Source organism: Branchiostoma floridae, chromosome 1, assembly GCF_000003815.2.
Source record: "Branchiostoma floridae strain S238N-H82 chromosome 1, Bfl_VNyyK, whole genome shotgun sequence".
Classification (NCBI taxonomy): domain Eukaryota; kingdom Metazoa; phylum Chordata; class Leptocardii; order Amphioxiformes; family Branchiostomatidae; genus Branchiostoma; species Branchiostoma floridae.
In genome coordinates, this window is record NC_049979.1 from 9,312,049 (window position 1) to 9,338,437 (window position 26,389).

At 43.7% G+C, this 26,389-nt stretch overlaps 4 protein-coding genes across 6 annotated transcripts in view; 1 reads left to right on the forward strand and 3 right to left on the reverse strand.

The window, feature by feature from the left end:
- Positions 1-1,550: 1,550 nt before the first annotated feature.
- On the reverse strand, positions 1,551-3,593 carry LOC118426069 (kelch-like protein 24). The gene has a single exon (XM_035835327.1). The coding sequence runs from the start codon at positions 3,591-3,593 to the stop codon at positions 1,551-1,553; it is 2,043 nt and encodes a 680-aa protein (XP_035691220.1).
- Positions 3,594-5,672: 2,079 nt separating this feature from the next.
- Positions 5,673-7,631, reverse strand: LOC118426087 (kelch-like protein 24). The gene has a single exon (XM_035835350.1). The coding sequence runs from the start codon at positions 7,629-7,631 to the stop codon at positions 5,673-5,675; it is 1,959 nt and encodes a 652-aa protein (XP_035691243.1).
- Positions 7,632-13,323: 5,692 nt separating this feature from the next.
- LOC118426123 (kelch-like protein 24) lies at positions 13,324-15,327 on the reverse strand. The gene is made up of 2 exons (XM_035835386.1): positions 14,990-15,327; positions 13,324-14,205 (listed from the first exon to the last, which is right to left on the reverse strand). Exon 2 carries the CDS (start codon positions 14,173-14,175, stop codon positions 13,324-13,326), a length of 852 nt encoding a protein of 283 aa, XP_035691279.1. The 5' UTR covers positions 14,176-14,205; positions 14,990-15,327.
- Positions 15,328-16,181: 854 nt separating this feature from the next.
- Positions 16,182-26,389, forward strand: part of LOC118425410 (ral GTPase-activating protein subunit beta-like) — a 29,042-nt gene continuing 18,834 nt past the window's right edge. For 2 of the 3 annotated variants that reach the window (XM_035834222.1, XM_035834230.1), the window contains exons 1-12: positions 16,182-16,593; positions 16,979-17,174; positions 17,920-18,084; positions 18,537-18,770; positions 19,286-19,546; positions 19,894-20,025; positions 20,400-20,621; positions 21,950-22,173; positions 22,709-22,854; positions 23,647-23,733; positions 25,312-25,409; positions 25,973-26,107. In XM_035834222.1, coding sequence (XP_035690115.1) covers positions 16,393-16,593; positions 16,979-17,174; positions 17,920-18,084; positions 18,537-18,770; positions 19,286-19,546; positions 19,894-20,025; positions 20,400-20,621; positions 21,950-22,173; positions 22,709-22,854; positions 23,647-23,733; positions 25,312-25,409; positions 25,973-26,107 — 2,101 coding nt within the window. In that variant the 5' untranslated portion in view covers positions 16,182-16,392. The remainder of the gene's footprint in view (positions 16,594-16,978; positions 17,175-17,919; positions 18,085-18,536; positions 18,771-19,285; positions 19,547-19,893; positions 20,026-20,399; positions 20,622-21,949; positions 22,174-22,708; positions 22,855-23,646; positions 23,734-25,311; positions 25,410-25,972; positions 26,108-26,389) is intronic. The other variant, XM_035834238.1, reaches the window with a different exon arrangement.

Consider the following 26,389-nt stretch of genomic DNA (forward strand, 5'->3'; position numbering starts at 1 on the left):
GTATTTGATGTCAGACTTGTCTTTCATTTATTGTTTTTATCTCAACTTTGTATATTTTCTGCGGGAGTCGGCCTCGTAGAGGAACTAGATTCCTGTTGCCGGCTCCCCTCAGATTGTACGCAATCTGTGAAGTGAAATAAATAAATAAATAAAAATCGTACGACGCTGGAAAAATTTTGAACATCATCCGATGCTCTGCGATGCTCTGCGATGGCTGATTTTGCTTACGATTTAGCTGCGATCCACTGTGATCATCGTGCGATAGGCGTAATATGCCATCGCAAGGACGTCGTACGATTCTTGTGACCGGGGCTTAACTAACTCATTACAATTTATATACATTAACGGGCGGTGCCCTACGAATAGTAAGATGGTACCTGCCCATTTCCCGTGAAAGCGTCAAATCGATTGTGTTGGATACACATGAGACGATATGTACATACAGTTACAATTTTATTGTCAAAAGAAAGCTAAAATATAATAAATTCTGTCTACGTAAATTCATCATTAACTTTCTGTTATTCAAAGTGACTTTCAGGTCCTGTCAGTAAGCCACTGTGAAGGTGGTGGCTGCTCTGGTGAACTAGCAACTGTTGACATGAGAAGAACCCGCACCCATTGGCAAATAGAGTTCCACGATCTCATGCCTTTGCCAAGTAATTCAAGTTGTCTCATTCAATGTCATTATACGCAACTACTTAGTTTGGATGATACAAAACTTAAAAACGATCACTTCTACTAAATTGCAAATGTCATAAAATATAAAATCTGTATCATTTGCCATTGAATTTGTACAGCCTTCGCTCATCATCAATATTATCATAGATATCATGGCAAAAATCTTAGCATAATGTACAAGATTTCATTACTTCCCGTTTCCAAATCATATGTGTCGCACATATATCCTTCCTCAGCTAGGAAGCGAGTGCAGAATTTCGCAATAGATTCTGCAAATGATTAAAAAATACATTATGTGTCTGATGATAGTCAACATTATCTAACAAACGCCTGTCCCTTTCATAGATGTACCTAATCTACCACTACGTGTTTTCTCTGCATTGGTTTATTTTCCTGTGTTCCTCGGACTTTGAACAGTTAATGATTAATCTGGGAAGATCTCTAAACTTCTGAAAACACACAAGTTACGAAACAAGTAGTACTTTCATTAGTGAAAAAAAACTACGATAAAGAAAATTCAAATAATATCTTTCAGTTGAATTTTTAGAATATCAACTATAGATTAATTGGGGGTGTCAGCATCCTGAAACTATTTACAGCCTTTATCACAATATACTAGCAGCATCTTATACTATACGCATCACTTAAACCATTCTGGGCACACTTCAACATCAAAATGTCTGTAGCCGACTGGCCAATTCACATTGGTAAGCACATGAAAGAGGAGAAAATTGTCTTGCCATTATACGTAGATCTGGCGACGCGGTCGTTAAATTTGCACACATGTGTTACTGATGCGGAGGACACTCACACCTTGTACCCGTTGCTGTGAATCAAGCTTATAATCAGAGTTCGTGGCCAAGTTCATCCTCTTAATCCGACCCCTCTAACTCGACCTCCAGCCTCGCAAGGTCCCGACAGTACCAGCCGACGCGACTCTTCTTGGTTTCTAAGAAACTGTGGCCGAACAAGGCAAAGGGAAGGGGCGTCTGCCTTGCGGGGTAGTGGTCTCCCAAGTCGTGGTAGCTAATGGTATCCACAATGCCCTTTTGTTCAGTGGAGTGGTAATTGTTTTTACTTTTTGCGTGAAGGACGTTCTCTCTGTCTTGCATATTTTCACTCTTATTTAGGGTCCCCTCTTCGGCATCGAAGATGTATAGGTCGGAATACCTTGCATGTCCGGTACGGATATGTAGCTTGTCGTTCACAGCAGTCGGGACAATGACAACGTCCTTCAGAGAGGTATCCACCGAGATATGGGTGTACGTCCAACCTTTTGTTTTCAAATCAAACGCATGAACACAGAGTTCGTGTCCGTTTCGCGGCTGGATTGTGGGTTCCATTGCGAAATGCATCGCAATACCGAGCTGTACATCAATATATGTGTGGCTATCGGCGCTCTCTGACATTTTGATGAATACGACCTTGTCCCAGAAGGCTGTTACCGTTAAGTCCGATGGAGAGTGTATTGTCGGTAGCAAAGGTACCTTTATCCAAGCCCCTTCTTCGGGATCGTAGCAATCCATGGTCTTCAAAGACGTGGCATCAGTGTCACCGCCGACCAGGAAGAGTTTCCCGTCAACAACCACCGACTGATGCTCTGCCCTGCCTGCAGGCATGTCGGGCAACCTCAACCAAGTGTCTGAGGAGAAATCGTACCGGAAGGCTTGCCTGGACGGGGCGGTGTGAGGACCATGGCCGACCAGAGGCTGGACACGCCCACCTGTCACGTACAGGTATCCTTCCGCACTCGCCACGCTCATGTAGCCGTAGACAGGCGTCGGTATGTTACTGACGTGGTAGTAACGCTTACTGTCTGGATCTAGGCAAATTATGCTTTTCAGGGGCGTCGGCTGTACAATGATGCGGTACTGGCGGTAATATGGATGTTGTTTCGTGACCGCCTTCCAACCGCCGACAATGATAGCCAGGTTATCCGATGTTCCGCGTCTAGGACTACTTGCATCTTCTCCCACTACCCGTGTACCGAGAAGATGTTTCTCCCGGGCTGCTGTGATTTTTGCCAGGCATTCTGCGGACTCTCGTATCACAGGGTGTGACTCGAGCTTCTGTAGAACGCTGACCCTCACACGGGATAGACGGATCTCTGGCAAAATCTTCAAGATTGCCGTTTGACGATTCTCAGGGACTTGGTCGAGCCATCTTATCACAGAAGTGACAACGTCGTCTTCATCCCTGACTTTCAGATCCTCGTCTCTGAGTAGATCTAACAACCCTTGCGGCGAAAGGCTAAGGAACTCCGCTGCCGTACTCCTTGCGCTCTTCTTCAGGGCAGAAAGATCATACATGTCGGCAAGACGCATCACTCCCAGACAGTTGGCCAGGCAGAGGTTGTCTTGGATGAACTCCCGGCAGTACTGTATAATCTTGTCAAACTGTAGCATGTGTGCCGTCTGCAGAATGTCCTGGACATCGTCTTCACCAATGCAGATTTCCCCGCTGTACAGGAAGTCCAGGATCTTGGAGAAGCTGGTGGAGTCAATCCCGCGGAGACGTACGACTTTTGAGGTGAGATTGGACGACAGCATGGCTTTGAAGTACGGTGTGGTTGCCAACACGGCGCGATGGCAAGGGAACTCCCTACCCTCTACTTGTACTACCACATCAAGAAACTCCCCCGTCTTGCGCTGGATGGCAAGTTCAGCGAGAAGCTCGCGTCCTTGGGCGTAGTTTTCGAAGCGACGGGAGCCGTCTTCTGTAGACTCTCTGTCGCTCCTTCTGCTGACGTAGCAGTCCTCATAGTCGTCGTAGTCATAGTCATAATCCCCGTCGGACTCGCCGTAGTCGCGATCGTCGTACCCATAGCCATAGTCGTCGTCATCATCAAAATCGGAACCGCCGTAGTCGTCGTAGCCATAGCCATAGTCATCATTAAAGTCAGAACCCCAGGACATGGCGGCTGTTTCGACAAAATAATTCGGAACAATGTTATCATGGCTGTAGACACAATGTCCAAAGTACGCGAGCAAAGTACAACTGTTACATATACAATACCAAAGTTACCACCACTGATCACATGGCTTATGAAACTAGTCTACCAACCTGCAAGTGATTCCAATATTCAGTCCTAATTTCCACAGAGAACAGCAGTGTAATGTTTTCAACTGCTCGCGGACGTCCCAGTGTATAGAATGTTGTCAAAATACTCCGGACAAGAAGCCCCAACGGACACTTACGTTAACGTTACTTCGTGACGTTACTTCTAACGTTACAACTTTCGGTGCCAGTTTCGGTGCGCCAAGATTTATGGGTACATTTTTAATGGCAAATTAAAACATGGAGGAGCAGGTGTGCCGTTTTTCGTTTAGCACTTTTCAGTTCATTTGTCCTCCCGATGGAAAACTGATAATTTTGAAAAAAAAATACTTGGTGTTGCAGGAAATTTATTCTTTGTAATTCAGGCTAATTTCGGCAAACGGCGCTGTTTCACAGCTCCCACAATCCGTAAACTAACGTTCCAAACAAGTATGAACATTCAATCATCTACTTAAGGGACAACAATTTTCTCTCTAAATATGTAAATTAGGTCAGGACTTTCAGGATTTTCATTATTCATAACTATTAATGGTCTTTTCAAATCAACGTACATGCAATGAGTATAAAGTTTTTGTCATTGAACAAATTGAAATACAGTGACTGTATATTGAAACATTGATTATGCAATTCAAGTCAAAATTTGTGAACTTAACATACCAGTTTGAAAATTGGGCTCAATCAAAGTTACATAACGTTACAGGCTAAAATGATGATAATTCCACGATCTCATTTCCTCGCTAAGTATTTTTTTCATTACAATGTTATTAGCGACTCGTTTGGTTTGGATAATACATAACTTAAAATGCTCACTTCCGCATAAGTGTCACAAAATATGAAATCTTTTGACCATTTACCATTGGAGCATTTACCATTGAGTAAGTGCAGCCTTCGCTCATCACAGATATCACAGCAATTAGCAAAGAATCGTATTAGCATACTTAATGAGATTTCATTACCTCCTCTTTCCAATTAACATACATTTCCTTGTGAATTATACAAATGATTAAAAATTACATAAACTGTGTCTGGTGATATTCATCTCCAGTTTCTAACACACATCTATCACTAGATGAATATACCTTAATTTACCACTAAGTGTTTTTCTGTATTGGTTTGTTTTTATGTTCCTCGGTCTTTTAAACAGTTAATCAATGATCTTCGAAGATCACTAAACCTGCGAAAACACATAAGTTTTGATTTCCAAACAAAGAGTACTTTCATGAGCAGAAAAAACTAGGATTAAAAATACTAACAATATCTTTCAGTTGCCCTTTTCAATATCAACTATAGATTGAGGTAACGAAATCTAAAAACTATTGAAAACGTCAATCACAATAGATTAGCAGCATCTTAGACTAGATATGTATCAAATTTACCATTTCTGGGCACACATCAGCCCCGAAATGTTTGTAGCCGACATGTCATGTCATGTTGGTGAGTACATGAAAGAGGAGAATATCACAATACCAAGATCTGGTGATGTAGATCGAGGTCAATATATGTAACTGTTGTCCATATATTTTACAAGCAAACGTTGGGGAGGAAAATTGCAACGGCACTGGTCGGATTGTTGACTGTCTCTAACCCCATTTTGGGGTACGTAGTGGATGTCATCAGACGAGCACGGCCAGATCAGAAAAATTACGATTTTCTATTTCAACATCTGCTTGGAGATACCTGTTTGTACATCTCGACTTGAAAGGTCTAAGCTATTGCCCTGTTCAGGATATCAACAATATATGCAGAGAGAACCTATCAGATGCAATCTAATATGATTTGCCTATACGATTTACAAGAGCTCGCTTGCTTTGTCATTTGTTCAAGTGATCCAAATTTCTATTTACTTGCATGGTGAGAAAATACAATATATCTCACAACACACACTAATACACTCACAAACACAACTGACACACACAGCGCGTATCCATTGCTGTGAATCATGCTGACCCACAGTCCGTGTCTGAGTTCTCGTTCTGCAGGGTTGCAAGGTCCCGACAGTACCAGCCGACGCAACTCTTCTTGGTTTCTAAGAAACTGTGGCCGAACAAGGCAAAGGGAAGGGGCGTCGTCGTCAGTTTGGGATTGTAGCGGTCTCCAAAATCGTAGTTGATAATGGTATCAACGATGCCTTTCTGTCCATTCATGTAGCGGTAACTGTTCTCACTTTTTGCGTGAAGGTAGTCTTTGAAATCTTGCATATTTTCACCCTCAGTTAGCGTCTCCTTTTCGGCATCGAAGATGTACAGGGCGGAGTACCGGCGCGGTGAGCGTCTGTTGCGGATATGAAGCTTGTCGTCGACAGCAGTTGCAACGATGTCAACTTCCTCCGAAGTGGTATTCAGCGAGACATCGGCGTACGTCCAACCTTTTGTTTTCACATCAAACGCATGAACACAGAGTTTGTGTCGGTTTCGCGTCGGGATCGTGTAGCCCATGCGCAGCCCGTAATGCATCGCAACACCGAGCTGTACATCAATGGGGTGGTCATCGGCGCTCTCTGATACCTGGATGAAGACAACCTTGTCCCGGAAGGCTGCTACCGTAAAGTCCGATGAAGAGTCTATTGTCGGCGACAAATGCACCTTTATCCAAGCCCCTTCTTCGGGATCATAGCAATCCATGGTCACCAAAGTGTCACCACCGACCAGGAAGAGTTTCCCGTCAACGACCACCGACTGATGGTCCGCCCTGCCAGCGGGCATGTCGGGCAACCTCAGCCAAGTGTCTGAGGAGAAATCGTACCGGAAGGCTTGCCTGGACGGGACGGTGTGAGGACCATGGCCGACCAAAGGCTGGACACGCCCACCTGTCACGTACAGGTATCCTTCCGTACTTGCCACACTCATGTAGCCGGAGACAGACGTCGGTAGAGTAGTGACGTGGTAGTACTGCTGACTGTCTGGATCTAAGCAAATTATGCTTTGCAGGGGCGCCGGCTGTACAATGATGGGATGCTCATCGTAAATTGGATGTGTTTTCTTGAATGCCTTCCAACCGCCGATAATGATGGCCATGTTGTCTGATATTCCGAGAAGATGTTTGTCCCGGGCTGCTGTGATTTTTGCCAGGCATTCTGCGGACTCTCGTATCACAGGGTGTGACTTGAGCTTCTGTAGCACGCTTTGGATTGCCGTTTGACGATTCTCAGCTGGGACACAGTGGTCGAGCCATCTGATCACAGAAGTGACAACGTCGTCTCCATTCGTAACTTTCAGATCCTCGTCTCCCAGTAGATCTAAGAGCTCTTGCACCGAAAGCGTAAGGCTAAGGAACTCCTCACCTTGTGTGACGTCTGAGAAGTTTGACACTGCCATGTTCCTTGCGCTCTTCTTCAGGAGAGAAAGACCATACATGTCTGCAAGACGCATGACGCCAAGACAGTTGGCCGGGCACAGGTTGTCTTGGATGAACTCCCAACAGTACTGCAGAATCGTATCAAATTGTAGCATGCGTGCCGTCTGCAGAATGTCCTGGACATCGTCTTTACCGATACGGATTTTCCCGCTATATAGGAAGTCCAGGATCTTGGAAAAGCTGATGGAGTCAATCCCGCGCAGGTGAACGACTTTTGAGCTACTCTCGGTGAAATTGGACGACAACATGGCTTTGAAGTACGGCGTGGTTGCCAACACGGCACGGTGGCACGGGAACTCCCTACCCTCTACTTGTACTACCACATCAAGGAACTCCCCGGTCTTACGCTGGATGGCAAGTTCTGCAAGAAGTCCTTGGGCGTAGTGTTCGAAGCGACGAAAGCCGTCTTTTGTAGACTCTCTTCTTCTGCTGACGTAGCTGTCGCTCCTTCTGCTGACGTAGCAGTCATCATAGTCGTTGTGACCGTCGGACTCGACGTACCCATAGCCATAGGCATCAAAATCATAACCCCAGCCGAACATGGCGGCTGTTTCTCAGGTATTACACGATCTGCTGGACACAAAATAATGCGGAACAATGTTATCGTGACTGTAGATAGCTAGATAGACAGAGTGTCAGAATGGTGCAACGTCAAAAGTACGCAAGGCACACATAAAAAGTAATCACTGTTCAACATAGCTTATGAACCTGGCCTACCAACCTGCAAATGAATCCAATGTTCAATCTTAATGTTCACACAGAACAACAGTAACTGTTATGGTGATATTCAACCGTTCGTGGACGTTCGGTGCATAGAATGCTTTCAAAATTCCCCGACGGTGAAGCCAAAGTTTTACTTTTTTATGCTACACTTCCGGGTATAACAGTTTCGGTGCGCGCGGACTTATGGGTAACATTGCATTTTTTACCGGAAAATAACAACCTGGTTTATTTAATAAGCCTTAAGGGAGCAGATGTGCCGTGTTTGTTTCATGACTTGCTGCTTTTCATATCATTTGTCCTGCCGATGGAAAACTGTTCTTAAACATTTGTATGTCGTGTATTCAGGAAATCAGATTGCATATTTATTAATTTATGTAATTCATGCAAATCTCGGCAAACGGCGCTGCTGCATGGCTCCCATAGTACCCTATCCTAACCAAGTATCCCTCCGCTCCAGTGTACGAGAAATCTCACATGTTAGTTATGGGGATTGATATCGGGTGTTAGTGGGACGTCCTCCACTTTCCTTCGCTATCTCTTCTTCCCAACTTACAACACCTCATTGCCTCCCAGCATCACACAACCACACCCAATCCCTATTCCATCCCCAAAACCTCATTTGATCCCCCGACCCTTATTTCATCAACCTCCCCAAATCTCAGTTCCTCTCCAATCCTCCAACTCCATTCAAAACTTTTCACATCCTTTGATCATTTTATCACGACGCTCATTCCAGTTATCTTTTCATCACATTTCCACACAGTGGTAGCTTATCATAAAACCCATAGTCTTTGAACAAAATCTTGAAAAGAACTTTATCCGGAAGTGGACCCCCGACGTAGTGCTGGTGGGTGCCCCTTCCCTAATTCGTGGTGTATCCCTTCTGGCTGACGTTTACTTGGTTCCATTGAACAAAGATAGAAATAGCCAGAAGTTAAGCAGAGGAGAGGAAGACGCCCCGGGGTCCACAGGCTCAGCATGACCAGGGTAGCCCAAGGTACCGGCACGCCCCTCAGGGCCAGAAAAGAGAAATGGGCAGAGACGAAGGAAGTTCCACTCTTCCACATCTACACAATTCCGGGCAAGATACCGCCCATGTCCATTACACGATTCCGGGCCATATACCGCCCATGTCCATTACACGATTCCGGGCCATATACCGCCCATGTCCATTACACGATTCCGGGCCATATACCGCCCATGTCCATTACACGATTCCGGGTCATATACCGCCCATGTCCATTACACGATTCCGGGCCATATACCGCCCATGTCCATTACACGATTCCGGGCCATATACCGCCCATGTCCATTACACGATTCCGGGCCATATACCGCCCATGTCCATTACACGATTCCGGGCCATATACCGCCCATATATATTACACAATTCCGGGCCATATACCGCCCATGCCCATTACACAATTCCGGGCCATATACTGCCCATATCCATGATACAATTCCGGGTCATATACCGCCCATATACATTACACAATTCCGGGCCATATACCGCCCATGTCCATTACACGATTCCGGGCCATATACTGCTTAGAATGCTAACTTCTACATAAATTGCAAATGTCACAAAATATGAAACCTGTATCTTTTACCATTGAGTTTGTGTAGCCTTCGCCCATCAGAGATATGCAAAGAATCGTATTAGCATACTTAACAAGATTTTATTGTCTTCTCTATCCAAATAACATACATGTATATTGCAAATATCATTCTTCAATGAGCGAATATAGAATTTCCTAATCAATTATGCAAATGACTAAAAAAGTACATAACCTGTGTCTGATGCTATTCACTTTTTCTAACACACATCTATCACTAGTATTAATATGCCTTAATTTACCACTAAGTATTTTCTTTGTGTTGGTTTATTTCCATGTTCTTCTGTATTTAAACAGATTTTAAATTAAACAGTATTTATTAGTCAATGGTCTGGGAAGAAAGCTAAACATCTGAAAACACACAAGCTATGATTAACACATGTCGTATTTTCATCAGTGAAAAAAAATGGGATAGAAAATTACAAATAATATCTTTCAGTTACATTTTTTGAATATCAACTATAGTTTGGGGTAACGATATCCTGAAACTATTGACAACGTTAATCACAACATGCTAGCAGCATCCTAGACTACATATGTATACCATTCTGGGCACATATGAACCCAAAGTTTTTGTAGCCAAGTTGTCAAGTCACGTTGGTGAGTACATGAAAGAGGAGAATAGACTTACTATCACAGTATCAAGATCTGGTGATGTAGATCGAGGTGAATATATGTAACTGTTGTCCGTATAGCTACAAGCAGACGTTGGGGCAGAAAATTGCAACGGCACTGACTGTCTCTAACCCCATTGTGGGGTACAAAGTGGATATCGTCAGAGGAGCACGGCCAGATCAGAAAAAGTACAATTTTCTATTCCAACATCTGCTTGGAGATACCTGTTTGTACACCTCTACTTGAAAGGTCTAAGCTGTTGCCCTGTTCAGAATATCAACAATATATGGAGAGAGAACCTATCAGATGCGATGTGATATAATTTGCCTATACGATTAACAAGATATCCTTAGCTTTGTCATTTGTCCAAGTAATCCAGATTTCTATTCATTTGCATGGCGAGAAAATGCTACATGGCAACGTTTCAACTGAAGACAGAACTGACAAACACACACTCAAATACACTCACAAACGCCGCTGACACACACATCGTGTATTCATTGCCGTGAATCAAGCTGACTCAGAGTCCGTGTCTGAGTTCTCGTTCTCCAGGGCTGCAAGGTCCCGACAGTACCAGCCGACGCGACTCTTCTTGGTTTCTAGAAAACTGTGGCCGAATAAGGCAAAGGGAAGGGGCGTCCGCCTTTCGGGATTGTAGCGGTCTCCGAGCTCGTAGTTGGCAATGGTGTCAACGATGCCCCTCTGTCCATTCATGTAGCGGTAACTGTTGTCACTTTTTGTGCGAATGATGTTCTCTCTGTCTTTGAAATCTTGCATATTTTCACCCTCAGTTAGGGTCTCCTTTTCGGCATCGAAGATGTATAGGGCGGAGTACCGTGAGCGTCTGGTGCGGACATGAAGCTTGTCGTCGACAGCAGTTGCAACGATGTCAACTTCATCCGAAGATATCGAGACATCGGCGTAAGTCCAACCTTTCGTTTTCACATCAAACGCATGGACACAGAGCCTGTGTGAGTTTCGCGGCCGGATTGTGTAGCCCATGCGCAGCCCGAGTAGCATCGCAACACCGAGCTGTACATCAATGGGGTGGTCATCGGCGCTCTCTGACACCTTGATGAAGACAACCTTGTCCCGGAAGGCTGTTACCGTAAAGTCCGATGAAGACTGTATTGTCGGCGGCACATACACCTTTATCCAAGCCTCTTCTTCAGTATCATAGCAGTCCATGGTCAGCAAAGACGTCGCCTCAGTGCCACCGCCAACCAGGAAGAGTTTCCCGTCAACGACCACCGACTGATGCTCTGCCCTGCCGACAGGCATGTCGGGCAACCTCAGCCAAGTGTCTGAGGAGAAATCGTACCGGAAGGCTTGCCTGGATGGGGCGGTATGAGGACCATGGCCGACCAAAGGCTGGACACGCCCACCTGTCACGTACAGGTATCCCTCCGCACTTGCCACACTCATGTAGCCGGAGACAGGCGTAGGTAGGTTAGTGACGTGGTAGTACTGCTGACTGTCTGGATCTAGGCAAATTATGCTTTGCAGGGGCGCCGGCTGTACAATGATGGGATGCTCGTCGTGAATTGGATGTGTTTTCTTGACTGCCTTCCAACCACCGACAATGATTGCCAGTTTATCTGATACTCCGCGTCTAGGACTACTTGCCTCTTCTCCCTCTACCCGTGCACCGAGAAGATGTTTGTCCCGGGCTGCTGTGATTTTTGCCACGCATTCTGCGGACTCTCGTATCACAGGATGTGACTCAAGCTTCTGCAGAACGCTGACCCTCACGCAGGATAGACGCATCCGCGGATTTAGGGGGGGGGCGCACCCGGCGCGCGCCCCCCCTTTGGCTGGACCCAAAAAAAAATTTTGCTGGACCACACAAAAAAAAAGGAATTCCACAAAGAAATCCAGAAAATCAGCGAAGGTTGCAGTGGAGCGGCGACAATACAAAGCCGCTAACCAACAATGCCAAGGCGCACTCCTCTCGCTTTTACTTGCGTCGGTCTTTGCGGGCAAAGCCAGAGTGTTCCGTAACCAGGACGAAAATGAAAAAAAAAACGGCGATCTTTTCCACTACACATGTACGATATTTACACAAAATAAAATAAATTAATGCTCTACTTGGAAGAGACTTGGGTACATTTTAGCAATATAGTGACGAAAACCGCTTCAATACTGCTGTAATCATTCCAAAACGGGACTTATTTCGGCCAACCAACAAACTTGCCGAAAATTTTTCGCGCCATCATATGCATGATTACGTCATATACACGCAGCAGAGAGCCCGCTGTCCCAAAAGTAAACATCGTAATGTTTTATCCCGTTGCCCTCCGTGAACCATTCCGTTTACAAAGAACCGATGCACGCAGGATTGATATTGATACCAATTTTAGTTTCTATAGTCTTCGTAAACTTCGTGCTAACATGGAATCACACGACAGAGGCGGCTGCAGCAAATTTCTTATGGGGAGGGCGAACTATATTGACGTAATCCTAGGGGGTCCGGGGGCTCTCCCGGGAAAATTTTGAAATCTTGACTATCCGAAACGATCTTTCCTAACTACTTTTGATGGACAAATTTGCTGGCAGACTAAGCTAAGTTTAATAGCCTTTCTAGTAGAATTTCACAGGGTTTTTATTAGCAAATATTATTGAGGGCGACGACGCCCCCAACGTATTTTCACGATTTCGAGCGCACGAGCCGTCGCAAGGTAGGTCTGGAAAGAAATGTTTAAATTTGAACCCTCTGAAACAGGATTTTCTGCATTTTGAGGGATAAACTTTGCTGGTAGACTATGCTAAATGTAATGAAATTTCCGTCAGGGAAGAGATTTTTGATGACGACGAGCGCCGGAGCGTAGTGGGCGCCGGAGGCGCAAGCCGTCGCAAGGGACGTCCAGAGAAAAATTGAAATCTTGGCCACCTGAAACTTCATTTCCTGCATTTCAGGGGCACATTTTGCTTGTATTTTCAAGGCCCCTAAGGCAATTTTTTTCAATGGCCCCCGGCTCAAAAATGTTTCGATGGCCGTTCCCCCAGGCCAAAAATATGATTGTTGAATATGAGATTGCTAACTATAAAAATCAGTGTTCGTTCGTTTATTATATTTGTTCAGCCCTAAAAGTCAGTGTTGATTCGTTGGTCATTTTTGCACAGAAATGGCTTTAAAATGCACTAGAGAGCCTCTTTATTTTAAAAAGTTCTCGGGGGAGGCCCCCCAAACCCCCCCAACGAGAGGGGGGGTAACCCCCCTCTCGTGCTCTCCCCCCGCGCAGCTACGCTGCGCATTCGTGGCCTTCGGCCACGACCTGAGCTACCACAGCATATGCGCCCCCCCTTTGCAAAATCCTGGATCCGCCCATAGACGGATCTCTGACAAGATCTTGAAGACTGCCGTTTGACGATTTTCAGGGACATGGTCGAGCCATCTGATCACAGAAGTGACAACGTCGTCTTCATTGGTAACTTTCAGATCCTCGTCTCCCAGTAGATCTAAGAGCTCTTGCGGCGAAAGGCTGAGGAACTCCTCATCTTGTGTGACGTCTGAGAAGTTTGATGCTGCCGTGTTCCTTGCGCTCTTCTTCAGGGCGGAAAGGCCATACATGTCGGCAAGACGCATCACACCCAGACAGTTGGCTGGACACAGGTTGTCTTGGATGAACTCCCGGCAGTACTGCAGAATCTTATCAAACTGTAGCATGTGTGCCGTTTGCAGAATGTCCTGGACATCGTCTTTACCGATGCGGATTTCCCCGCTATATAGGAAGTCCAGGATCTTGGAAAAGCTGATGGAGTCGATCCCGCAGAGACGTACGACTTTTGACCTACTCTCGGTGAGATTGGACGACAACATAGCTTTGAAGTATGGCGTGGTTGCCAACACGGCGCGATGGCACGGGAACTCCCTACCCTCTACTTGCACCACAACATCAAGGAACTCCCCGGTCTTACGCTGGATGGCAAGTTCAGCAAGAAGCTCGCGTCCCTGGGCGTAGTTTTCGAAGCGACGGGAGCCGTCTTCTGGGGACTCTCTGCTGCTCCTTCTGCTGACGTAGCAGTCATCATAGTCGTCGTAGTCATAGTCACAATCCCCGTCGGACTCGCCGTAGTCGTCGTAACCATAGCCATAGTCGTCGTCATCATCAAAATCGTAACCCCAGAACATGGCGACTGTTCCTCTGCTATCCTACAGAATCTACTGGACAAAATAATGCGGAACAATGTTATCATGGCTGTAAGGGTGCACACACCAATTCTTCAGCGAGATAGTGCGCGACAAAAATGTGACGTAAGGGTCTCGAGGGTCCGTGTTTGAGATCAAATTTCTCATAATCTGCTGCGAAGTGGCATTCAATACTGGCATGGCTAAAAAGCGTAAGATGAGATGTGTTTTTGGTGCAAATTGGTTTTGGGCCCGAGTGTCACTTCCTTGTATTTCTACGCGTTGGAAGTGATTCGCCCGTTGTCCCAGATTCCCCGTCCATATGCGGTCTGTGAGCCGTGTTGCTATGCCTCGCGCGTCGGGTTATTGTAAAAATCTCAGTGTTACGATTTTCTTTATTTTTTGCTTGATTAATCTTAGATGTATTCTCTTTCCGACAATATCAGTCATTTTCATGACTAAAATATAGGTGATGGGTTTATTTCCACGTCAAAATTCCCCTTTTTTTGCATACTTTTTTACGTGAAAAAAACTTTTCTCCCCCAAAAATTATGAAAAGTAGAGAGAGTAGAGAAACTGAAAACCGGCTGTTCTTAAAGCTGGAGTGATACCCTTCATTCCCATATACGGCTTTTCTGCTTTAGATTTATTTTCTTGAAGAGACGGCCTCTCGACTTGAGGGTGCGCAGCCTCGATTTGAGACCCCAAATAAACTGGGGTGTGCACCGGTAAGTGGTCAATGGTGCAACGTCGAAGGAACGCAAGGCACACATATAAAAAGTCATCAATGTTCAACATAGCTTATGAACGTACCAACCTGCAAATGATCCCAATAGTCAATCGTAATGTTCACAGCGAACAACAGTATCTGTAATAACGTTATTCAACCGTTCGTGGACGTTCAGCGCATAAAATTCTGTAAAAATTCCCCTGACAAGAACCAACCGAAACCAGAAAAAGTTTAGAGTAACGTTTTACGTTTACAACTTCCGGGTAATAGTTTCGGTGCGCGTGGAATTTTGGGTAACGCTAACCGTTACATATTGATTGAAAAACCTGTGTAAGGGAACAGGTGTGCCGTTTTTGTTTCATTTTAAAGAATACTTTTCAGTTCATTTGTCCTTCTGATGGAAAACTGTTGATTCTTAAAAAAAAGTCTCGGTATGCCATTCGGTGTTTGCAGAAATTAGATCTAATTTTTTTTCATGTAATTTAGGCTAATCTCGGCGAATGGCGCTGCTGCACGGCTACTGGAGTTCCAAACAAGAATAAACAAGATTCCATCATCTACGGTACTACCACCAACACATTTTAGAATGTTCTCGATAATTATGCAAATTACGCAATGATTTGCAACATTCATATGTGTGTTTGAAGTTCTTGTCATTGAACACAAGTTGAAATGTAAACTCCATTGATTATGCAATCCATGTCAAAATTTGGATAATTCACACAATGTTACGAGTTTTATTGGTCTCTATCAAGGCTTAACGTTACCATCTTGAGTTATTTACTGCATGCACAAAGACCACCAACAGGTAATGATTTGATCTGATCTGCTAAACTAAAAGTAATGTTTCGGGAGACTGAGGTCCCTGATGATGAACTCATCTTATGTGTAACGTTAAGGTGGGGTCACACCTGCGTATATATTTAAGTCCGTGTGAGGCGCGCATGGGAGTCGTTGTAAAAATTATAGAAATTGTACAAACGTAAACAGGTAACATGTCAGACGAGTTAGCTGGGTCGCTAACCATACTTCTCGGTCAGCTAACGTTAACTTATCTGGCATGTTATGTATCTATATTTGTTCAATTTGTACTATTTTCCCCGCGACCTGTGGAACCTGGTAGAGACTAAGAGCTTCATACGCACCTGAAACGGACTTGAATATATACGCATGTGTGATCCCACCTTAAGATCAAGGAGGTTTTATCCTTGGTTGGTCTTGGTTAGATGGATAAAATCGCCACATGCACAAGCAGGACTGTTGGTACACACCCCTAGCGATCCATGTGCAAAGTGCAATTTCAAAATGGCGGCCATAAAGTATATTTCGACTAGCTCGTCGATGTGAACTAAATTTACCTTCAATTTCACGGCTCAATGTCAATACCAGAAGGCTTCAAGGGAATCTGCGATAACTACAAAGTACCAGGGGCAAAGATGATGAGTATTTTGGCGCATGATTCGGCCTGATATCGTCCATCCAGAGTCGTGATGTACTCGGAGTGGGCGTCTCTGCAGAGCTCGGTCCTGAGCGATGCTGGCAGCGCCAGCGTGCTGCACACCTTCCCCGAGGGGGTGGGGAGAGATGTGGCCTGCTCGGTGGTGCGGCACCTGTCCCACGGGCTCAGCCACGGAGGCGGGGAGGACGGACAGAAGCTGGACAGCGAGCAACAGGTCAACTGGACCATGGAGGTGAGCCCGCCCCTCCCCCTGAAATAATGGCCTGATTTTGGCTCAGATCAAATAGACCTTCGCGGTAGACATGTGCATAGTTCAATCTTCTAAATCAACTAACGTTAACCTTCTTTGCAACACCTTACAGATTGCCAGAACCTATGTGAAATTAGCCTGGTCGTCCAGCCTTGGCCTTGTTTGTATGAATTATGCTTGTGTGTGTGTGTAACGTTATGAAGTTCTGTCATTGCATTATTATGTATGGCACCATTGAATATCACTGATATAGCTGATATAATGTTAATGTTTACTGTCTTATGCAGAACTTGCAGGAGATTGGACTTGATCGTACGAATGAATGTTATAAAGATAAAACAAAATGCTTCCCCATCACTGCCCGCAGGTTCTGTGCTATGGCCTTACGCTGCCCCTCTCAGACCACGAGACCATACGGGACTGTGTCAATGTGTACAATGATTGGTTGACTGTGCTGACGACGCCCAAAACGTCCGTTCCACGGCCTATCCTGGAGGAGCCTAACAAATATGCACAGAGGATGTTCAAACACCTGCACAACCTCTTCCTGCCAAGATCAGAAGGTGATTTGTAGTTTTCATTACAAGTGGTCATCACCATGCATTATTTATGACAATTAAAAGATTCAAATTCCTTTATGATAACTAGAAGGTATCGCAGCTGCATGTTTGTCAGTCAGTGTCTCAACCTGTATTGGCCAACTTGTATAGCCTGATATGCCCAATTTTGTTATTTCTCCCTGTAAGTACAGTAAAAGCCAGTTAATTGCACATCAGATTAACACACACTTCTGTTAACTGCACGGAATCTCCAAATCCCAAACCGGTGCGGTCCAGCTAGATAACTTCGCATTCTTGCACCAGATGGATAATTGCACGAAATTCACTGGCAAATAGGCCGTGCAATTAAGCGGCTTCTACTGTATAATCAAAGTGAAGATAGTCTTTAGAAATTTAAGGAAATCCAAAATATATGCCATTGTACACCTGGAGAATAATGGGTGCATTTTGACCTTTTGTTGAAACATATACAATACAATACAATACAACACTTTTTTCAAAAACAATTGTTGGGACAATGGGCCAATGCACCCATTAAGAAAGAAAATCAATCATCTATTCACAATACATTACAATAGAACACAATACACATTTATTCACAGAATACATATTTACACATCCAAAACATACCAGTGTTTTTAAAATTTGACTTACACTCAGACAAGTCACACCTTAAGTTGATTGCGCGGTAGTAAGGAAGATCAGACTGTGACATGATGATCATGATTTGAGATGATTGTTTCCACAGGTAACACGTATGTCGACAAGCAGGTCATCATGTGCCACAGAATCCTCAGGACTTCCCAAACCATTGCCAAGGAGTCCCCCATCATGACCCAGCAGACCTGGGAGGGGCTCCTACTGTTCCTGCTGGGGGTCAATGATACACTGTTAGCTCCGCCCACTGCTCAAGGTTGGTAGACTCCCCTGGTTGATTTACAGGGGTGTCCTTCAGCATTTAGCAGTTTAGTTCACATGCTTAGCAAACATGCGTTCTCTTCTTTATTGAAACGGGTTGTTTCTCTATTCAAAAGTTCAGAATGTACAATGAGGATGACATGCTCTTATGATCTTTAGTGTCTTTGTCTTGTAGAAGTACAGTCAGTCAGATGTGTACTTCCATATTGTGAACAACTGACAAGAAATGAAACCATTGTCCAAACAGAGGTAGATTGGGAAGATTGTGATTTTCTACTCATCAGAGTCATATGCTCCATTTTCTATCAGCCGGCCCAATCAGTTCTGCCAGAAAACAGGGACATGAGAAGAAGGTTATGTAATTACAATCTTCCTGATCAACCTCTGCTTGGAATTGAAAGTAAGTGAAGCACCAGTGAATGACTGCACTCTTGTTTCCTCCCACAGGCAGTATAGCTGACCAGCTGTGTGACCGTCTGGTGAGCGTGTTGTTTGAGATCTGGCTGGTTGCCTGTGCGCGGTGCTTCCCCTCCCCGCCCCTGTGGAAGACCCTGCGTGAGATGTGCATCACCTGGAGACACCATGCAGCCATGGTGGACCAGTGGAACAGGTTTAACGTACTCCTCACCTCCAAGGTGCTGAAGATCATGTATGGACCCGACTTTCCAGAACTCAAGATAGGTAAGAAATACTTCCCTGGCTGCTAAGTTATCCCAACAGAGCTGCAGTTACAGTAATTGGTCTATTTGTAATAACCTTGTGCACTTTTGCATCATTGTACTATCACTGATAAATCTTAAGTTCTGTTGTTCAGTATTTGAGAACATTAAAAGTAGTAGAAAATGACTGTAGATGGAAGGGGATGTGAAGCATTTGAATAACAACTTATGTACAGCAATTGAGGTACATCAACATTAACATAAAGCTTTTTTTCCTGTAATTATAAACATCTTCGAATTGGAAAGGAACATTTTTCAGTTTTGACCTTGTCTGTAAGGAAAGTGGTAGGGGGGAAATTCTCTTTGGATTGAAGTTCGCAGTTGAAACAATTCAGTGGTACAGTAGAAGTACAAAATGCGTATCCTCTGTGTTATGATTTTGCAGTATTAAGGGGTCACAGCGAAATCCACAAGAATTAAACCACCGCAAATGTTTCATTATTTACAACAATCTTAACCATTTCCTCCCCTCCCCAGCTGAGGAGGACATCTCCATGGTCCCAGCTGACATGCAGAACGAGTGTGTGGTGCAGACGTGGTTCCGCTGCCTCCACGTCCTGGGGAACCCCGTGGACCTGTCCAACCCCAACGTCATCAGTCAGACGCCCAGGTTCATCCACATGGCCATGATCAGTGACGTGGTCATCGACCCCTCCCACCACCCCTGTCTGAAGAGGCTGCCTGCCATCTTCCTCAGGGCCATGAAGGGGATCTCAGGGCTGGTGGATGCCTTCCTGGGTGTGTGTTACACTACATTTGTTTTGAGATTCTTTTTGTTGATACTGAGATATGTACAGCCTGACTTGCTTAAAGGTTGAGTCCTTTCAAGAAGGGAGCAGTCAACACTGACTCAATCTAACCAAGGCTGAATTAAAGGCCATTGTTTCCCTCCTCTTGTATACCTTATGTTATTGGTAAGACTAGTATTTAACCCACAACATCAAAATCCCACAATGACCTAAAAGAAAAGAGACCAAACTGTAAAATGTTGCACACACTTGTATGTAGCATTAAACTCATATATCTTGTTAAGTGTAGGACATCCATGTATGGTGGGAATGCTGAGTATGTTCCCTGTTCCCCAGGTATGTCGTCCCCCAGGGAGATAGAGGAGATAGACAGTGCCCCCACCACCCCACAGGTGTTCCGCGGCTCCGCCTCCACCACTCCTCCCGGGTCTCGCAAAAATGTCCGCAGCTTCATGCCATCCATATCAGGTGAGTGGCAGGCAAAGCTTGGGAAAGCTTAGTGAGAATATGAATCTTTTCCTTTATATGAGGAAATAGAAGATGGACTTTGGAAAGTTGCTCTTTGTAATTTTACTTGTGTCAATGTTAGTTCAAGAGCTGAAAGATGTATGCTGCCTACTACACAACAATGCTTTTAATTGTGCCATGGGCTAATATGCAATGACTTGTATGGCCCAGGCTTTGTGTGGTAACATGATTAGCTCCTACAGCTATTGAACAATCATCTTTATCTAAAGAATCTATACATCAAGGTCCAGCAACTGTCACTAAACAGAGATGGGGGCAGGTACAAACTTCCCATGGAAAGTTCCTGCTTTCATCTGTTGTCTTTAATATTTCAGGAAAGGACAAGGCGGAGTTCCGTAAGTCGGCCCCGGCCATCCTCCCCCGTCAGCCCTCGGCCAGCAGCGTGACGTTGTTCAGCAGTGACCAGCACACGGTGCCGTCCCCCTGCAGGCCAAAGGTCAACAGCGTGCTGCACCTGTTTGGGGCGTGGCTGTTTGATGCCGGGCTGGCAGGCTGTGAGCTGGAGCCTACACACAAGAGACAGGGCAGCTTCTCAAGTGAGATGATTAGATTAACTTACTTACTTAACAGTTACGACTGTTTCTGTTTTCTCTTCAAATTAATAGGGAAATGTATTCTTACTGTTGTTAGTTATGTCTTCCCTAGTATGTTCTTTAACCCTCATCCGACCGTTACATTTTTACGACGAATCTGACAGTATGGGGTCATTTTTGACCCCATTTTGTTTTGCTCATAGACATATTTCTGCTGGCCTATTTTGTCATTTCTATGTATTTACTGTTTCACTAATCTATGAAAAATATTTTGACAAGTTTTGGTGTCAGTAGTTATTACTCATTATCATAATTTATGCAGAAAATGAGGAGAAACCACATTTGCTCTGAAAATCTACCATACTCAACTTACTTAAACAGTGTTTTGTCTTATCAATTTCTAAACAATAATTGTGATGATGCAATAAAACTGATAGCATAATAATGTTATTTAACAAGAAAAATACAATATTTGTGAAAAGTAACGAATTTATTACTTAATTATGCACCATATTCCGCCATCTAAACACATACATACAATAACTCTTGTCTATTTTCCCGCAAAGATCTTTCTTGTAGGTTCCTTCTGCATATTCTGTCCATATATTGTTTTTTTTAATTAATTAGAAGCATTGTCACTTTCATTAGCATAGGTAATTAGTGTGAATTATCATAATTTATGCAGAATGTCGAAAAACTGTGTTTTACACTAAAATACTAAATTTCTTTCAAAATATTTGGTGTTTACTCATCTAAGCAACTATAACTTGTTGCTGTAATAGCAATGATGAGGAATGCCTGTTATTTTATTGAAATGTCTTGATATTTATGTAATTAATGATTCATAATTGGCTGGGGTCATTTTTGACCCCACCGAACAAGACACAGACTTTCCAGTATAGCTTATACAATAATGGCTTATACAAAACTCGGTGAAAAATTGGTAGATGTTGTATGACATGTATGCAAACAAATTCGTGGAAGGGATTTTTTCTCTGATGAAAAATGTTGCTATGGCAGATTAAAATATACGCCTGGGGTCAAAAATGACCCCATACGGTCGGATGAGGGTTAAATTACTGTCAAAAAAAATCAATCAAAAGGCTAACAAATGAAATCCTGAGCAAAGGTTTTCAAACTTCATGTAGAGCTATATAAATTTTGTATTTCAAATTTGACTTTACAGTGACTATTTTCTTAGATTAGATTAGAATTTTACATTGTATTGAATTGTCATAACAGCATTTTAAACATTCAAAGGCTTTGTGATAAACTAAACTTCTAATTGCTAGATAGATACGGTTATAGATGTGATACTGTGTGACACTCAGGTATGGGATCCAGAAGGTCCAGTGCAGCATTCCCCAGCAGTTCCCAGGACGTGGCGGCGGCCGTGGACTCACCCGAGTATCCGGAGAGTTACGAGTCTGGGAGAGCTGAAGCCTGCGGCACCTTGTGCAGAATCTTCTGTTCTAAGAGATCAGGGGAGGAAATCTTACCTGCGTATCTGTCCAGGTTCTACCTGGTGCTGGCACAGGGTCTGCAGGTCGGCAGGGTAAGGATGCTCATGAGTGTGTGTAAAAATAAAGGTCAAGGTCCCATGGTCTTTTGAGTCACTGCATGTATATATAGCTAGAGGCAGTGGGTTCTTAATCTTTACAGCTTAGTCTTTAGAGCTTATCTTTCTCCTCCCACTGCCTTTTACCTTCTCAACCAAAGTCAGATACCCTGTTACACTTATGTGGAGTGAGGGAAGTTGCGTAAAATACATTCCCTTTCCATCAAATACATGACTTTTTGATTATCAAGTTTGCTAGCCTAGCTACTCAATCATTCAACACTGTTTGTCTGCATTGCATATGCATTCATGTATCTATACAGTATATTGTATCAAGGAGGATTGCTTCATACTCAGCCTAGTGTGAATTGAACCTCCTTGATTGGATGTAGTATTGGGCCTGAATCACTTTTAAGTTACACTCCAAAATGCTAGTAGCAAGCATGGATTGTTATTAATGTCGCCTCTTTGCTACTTTAAAGAGAATTCTTAACATGACAAGACACAAACCTGTCTCTGTTGCACCTGTCAGTACTGCAGCCGTGAGGTGATGGCCAAGATCGTGGTGAACTGTACGGACCTCCTGCGGAGCGACCTGAAGGGCGTGGACGTGCTCCTGCCCAGGATCGTGGACGCGCTGGAGATCATACTGCCTGACAGGGAGCTCATCAAGTTCCGGTGAGTCCCTTCATTTGTGGGGCAAACATTATAGTGTCACCAATAACCATTGGAGCATTTCTTATCATCTCCAAGCAGATCCTATCCTACGGTAGCATAAGATAGTATCAAAAGCTGCCAGAGGAGTGAAGCCGGCCTAGGAGTGTGTTCGGCTACCGGAGATCTGCCGTCACTGAAACTGGGAGGAGCATTTCTAGTCAACTCCAGTGGCTGATGACTCCCTTTGGCCCGCTTTACTCCATAGCCAGCTTTGATACTATCTTATGTCACTGGTAAATCTGCCTGGAGATGACATTTCTTACACCTTTTTCACTAGAGGCTGCGATCGTGCTGCGACTACTAAAGAAACCAAAGAGTGGATCATATTTGACAAGTTTCATTGTAAAAGATAAAATTTTCATGTTTATTTGACTTTGTTACTTTTGCTAAGAATGAAGGTTGTGCAATGTAACAGTCATTTTGTCCTGTAGTGCATATACATTGTTCATTTTGCTGGTTCCCAAATGCTAGAGCTTAAGCTGCAATGTATCTGTTTGTCATTGTGTTTGGTCAGCTGCTTAGTCAAAATTTACTTTTTAATCTTATTTTGCAACAAGGTTCTTCAGAAGCAATTTCTGTGATTCTTGTGTTAACCTTTTCATGTCCAAGAACTGAGACTGTTGTCATTGTTATGTTGTTGTTTATGCGATGATTTTGCATGGATGCACGACTGTTTTGTTGCATAAGGCATTTGAGCATCTTGTTTGATTAATTTGTAGTTGAATCACTTGACCTAATGGTTAATCTCCACAGCCGTTCCTCTTCGTCAGTAAGCCCAGATCTTGCCAGTAGTGGCCAAAGTGCCTTCCCCTTCCCCCACGAGCAGGAGCCTCCAGTGTGGTAGGTGTGGACTGACGTAGCTTGTAGATCAAAGCAAAAACAACCAGTAACGGCAGACCCTCCATTGTAAGTATCCACACGATGTGCAGTCTAATAACCAACACCATCAACTCTCATCAAGGGGACTATGTTTCTACTGTAAGACTTCTTTTTCTAATGTGGTGAGCAATTTTCTCTAGCAAAGGGAAAGGTTTTCTTCTATCGCACAAGCAAACAGACTTACAGCAGCAAAACAATTATCAACTTTTAAAGGGGACAGATTCTCTACTCTGTAACTTTTTTTTCTGATATGGTGAGTAAGCTTCTTCTATGAGGTGAAATTTCTCTCCTGTTCTGCACAGACAGACAGACAGACTTGCACCTGAGGCTGCAGTCTACTCCAACTTGCATTGCCAGCTTCTTGAATGAGTTTCCATCTCTATTTCTCTTGTACAGTGGACGACTATATCTTGAACTTTTCAAAAGCACATTTGAGTTGAACATGTAAAACCACATCATAAAGAAAACAAGGATGGCCTCTGGCAAAAATCATACCAGTCAGGAATGATCCTTACACAAAATACAAGGCATGAGTTTTTGCAAAGGTACAAACAGGTACAAATACCTGATTAATTAACCTACTTTCCCTTTTATTTTTACTGTCCTCTTGTCAACCACTTTTGACCATATTTCTGACTTTTGTCATCAACCCTTTCCTTCGATTTCCAAACACAAGTCACCCCAAATTCTTCCCACCCTATTGTTAAACTTTGCCACGTACTATCCAACAGCACATCACATGGATACTTACATGGAGGAACCACAGGTCTTATATACTTGCTGCATGGAATATCAGCTGCCTCCTGCCAGTCAACACCTCCATCCCTCCCCACTCACAGCTGATTCAATGAGCAATTAGTAGAGTTGATTTGCATAGGCTCTAAACTCTAAAAATTCCATCCAGTCTAACTTGACGATTCTCCTGCCTGATTCTGTGTGGTTGCTGCAGACCTGGTAGTCTCTCACTGCTGAGATTGAATGGTATGCCAGTAGTTGGTACAGTAAACCTCTTGCTATGGTTCTGAAACCTTTTGACTTCTAAAATCTAAGTCTGTAATGCATTACTTTTGTGGTTCTGAAACCTTTTGACATCATCAAGGCATCTTCATGTGTATGTGTCAGACTCAATTACAAGTCAGTAACTCCGACAGTCACCACAAACTTTTAACATCTAAATACAGAGGGGGCAAAAAGACTTAATTTCTATCTATTGCATTATTTGGTAAACCCTCCAGTAATAAAGGGACCCACTGAATGTTTGGGGGAGTAAAACAATGTCTCAGTTGTACTCACTCTTTGACATCCATCCAATTCTGGCTTTGCCTTCACCAAAAATTTAAAAAGTCCCTTGTTGAAAGGTTTTGTAACCTAGGTTGTGCAGTGGATACCCACGTGTATGTACATGTAGGTAAGGCAGTCACAGTCTAACATAATCCTCCATGCCAACCTACCCATAGCCAAACTCACACTCATGAGTTACTAACAACAGGACTGCGTACACCAGTTTTCCTGTGTTACACATGACTTCTCCATCCACAGCCCCTACGTGAACCAGATTGAACTGCGCCGCTCAGCCATCCAGCTCCTGCTGTCCATCCTGTGTCTCCCACTGCACTTCAGGGACCTGCAGATACAAGGTCGGATGTTTCTTCTTTTTTTCTTTTCTTTAGAAGGGTCTTATTTAAAAATCATGTACACAAATACAAATACACTGAAATGAAATGGATATACAATGCCAAAAAGGATACATAATAATCTGATGAGATGAAGCAAAAGTCTCCTCTAAACACAATATCCTCAAATGTGGTCAGCTTAGGTGTTTGATTGTTTGTTTGTTTGTTTGTTTGTTTGACATATTCAACAATGTTGCCTACTACTAAGTGCCCACTATGCTCTTGCATGTGATGCATGAGCATAATACTACTAGTATATGCCAGTACCTTTAATGTTGTCCTTCTTTGTGGTCTGTAGGTTGAATTGATACTCGCTGTATACTGTTAATGTTCGTAGTTGTTTAGTTTTTTTTTACCTTTTCAACACTACTATGCATTTTCAATATATATAGTTTCTGTATTACTACTGTAACAGTAACATACAGAACTGTTTCAATTGCTAACTTTCAACACTATGAAAAACCTCCTTTTTCTATCCTATCATGAATTCCTTGTGCAATTGTAGTCAATTTTTGTTGTTACTTCAGACATTCTGAGAACTCACGAGACTGACGAGCAACCTGAGCACAACACCTTCCTGTCCCTGAAACTGAGGATGGTGAACCTGCTGATAGGTTCACTCCAGTGTGAGCAGGACTCCGACAACACTCAAATGATCCTAGGTTGGTACATCAGATCCACATGTATGTTGTAACTGCTATTAGAGCTCAAGGTCTATCAGAAAAATGCCCTTCAGATCAAGAAGACTTTGAACACTCTGTTGTTGCTTCTGCCCACAAGCTATGTTGAAGTTCCGTACAATATGCAATGATATAGTGTTGCCTGCCATGATGTAAGGAGAAATTTTTTTTTTAGTCTGCTACAAGTCAAAAAGTTTCTCAGTGCTCCAAATGGGCTATAAAAGCTGATAGGTTAGAGTTTAAAGGTGTTAGTAGACAGATTTC

Coding starts and splice junctions, on each gene's coding strand:
- LOC118426123 (XM_035835386.1), bottom strand. CDS start 14,175: ATGTTCTGGGGTTACGATTTTGATGATGACGACGACTATGGCTATGGT.
- LOC118426069 (XM_035835327.1), bottom strand. CDS start 3,593: ATGTCCTGGGGTTCTGACTTTAATGATGACTATGGCTATGGCTACGAC.
- LOC118426087 (XM_035835350.1), bottom strand. CDS start 7,631: ATGTTCGGCTGGGGTTATGATTTTGATGCCTATGGCTATGGGTACGTC.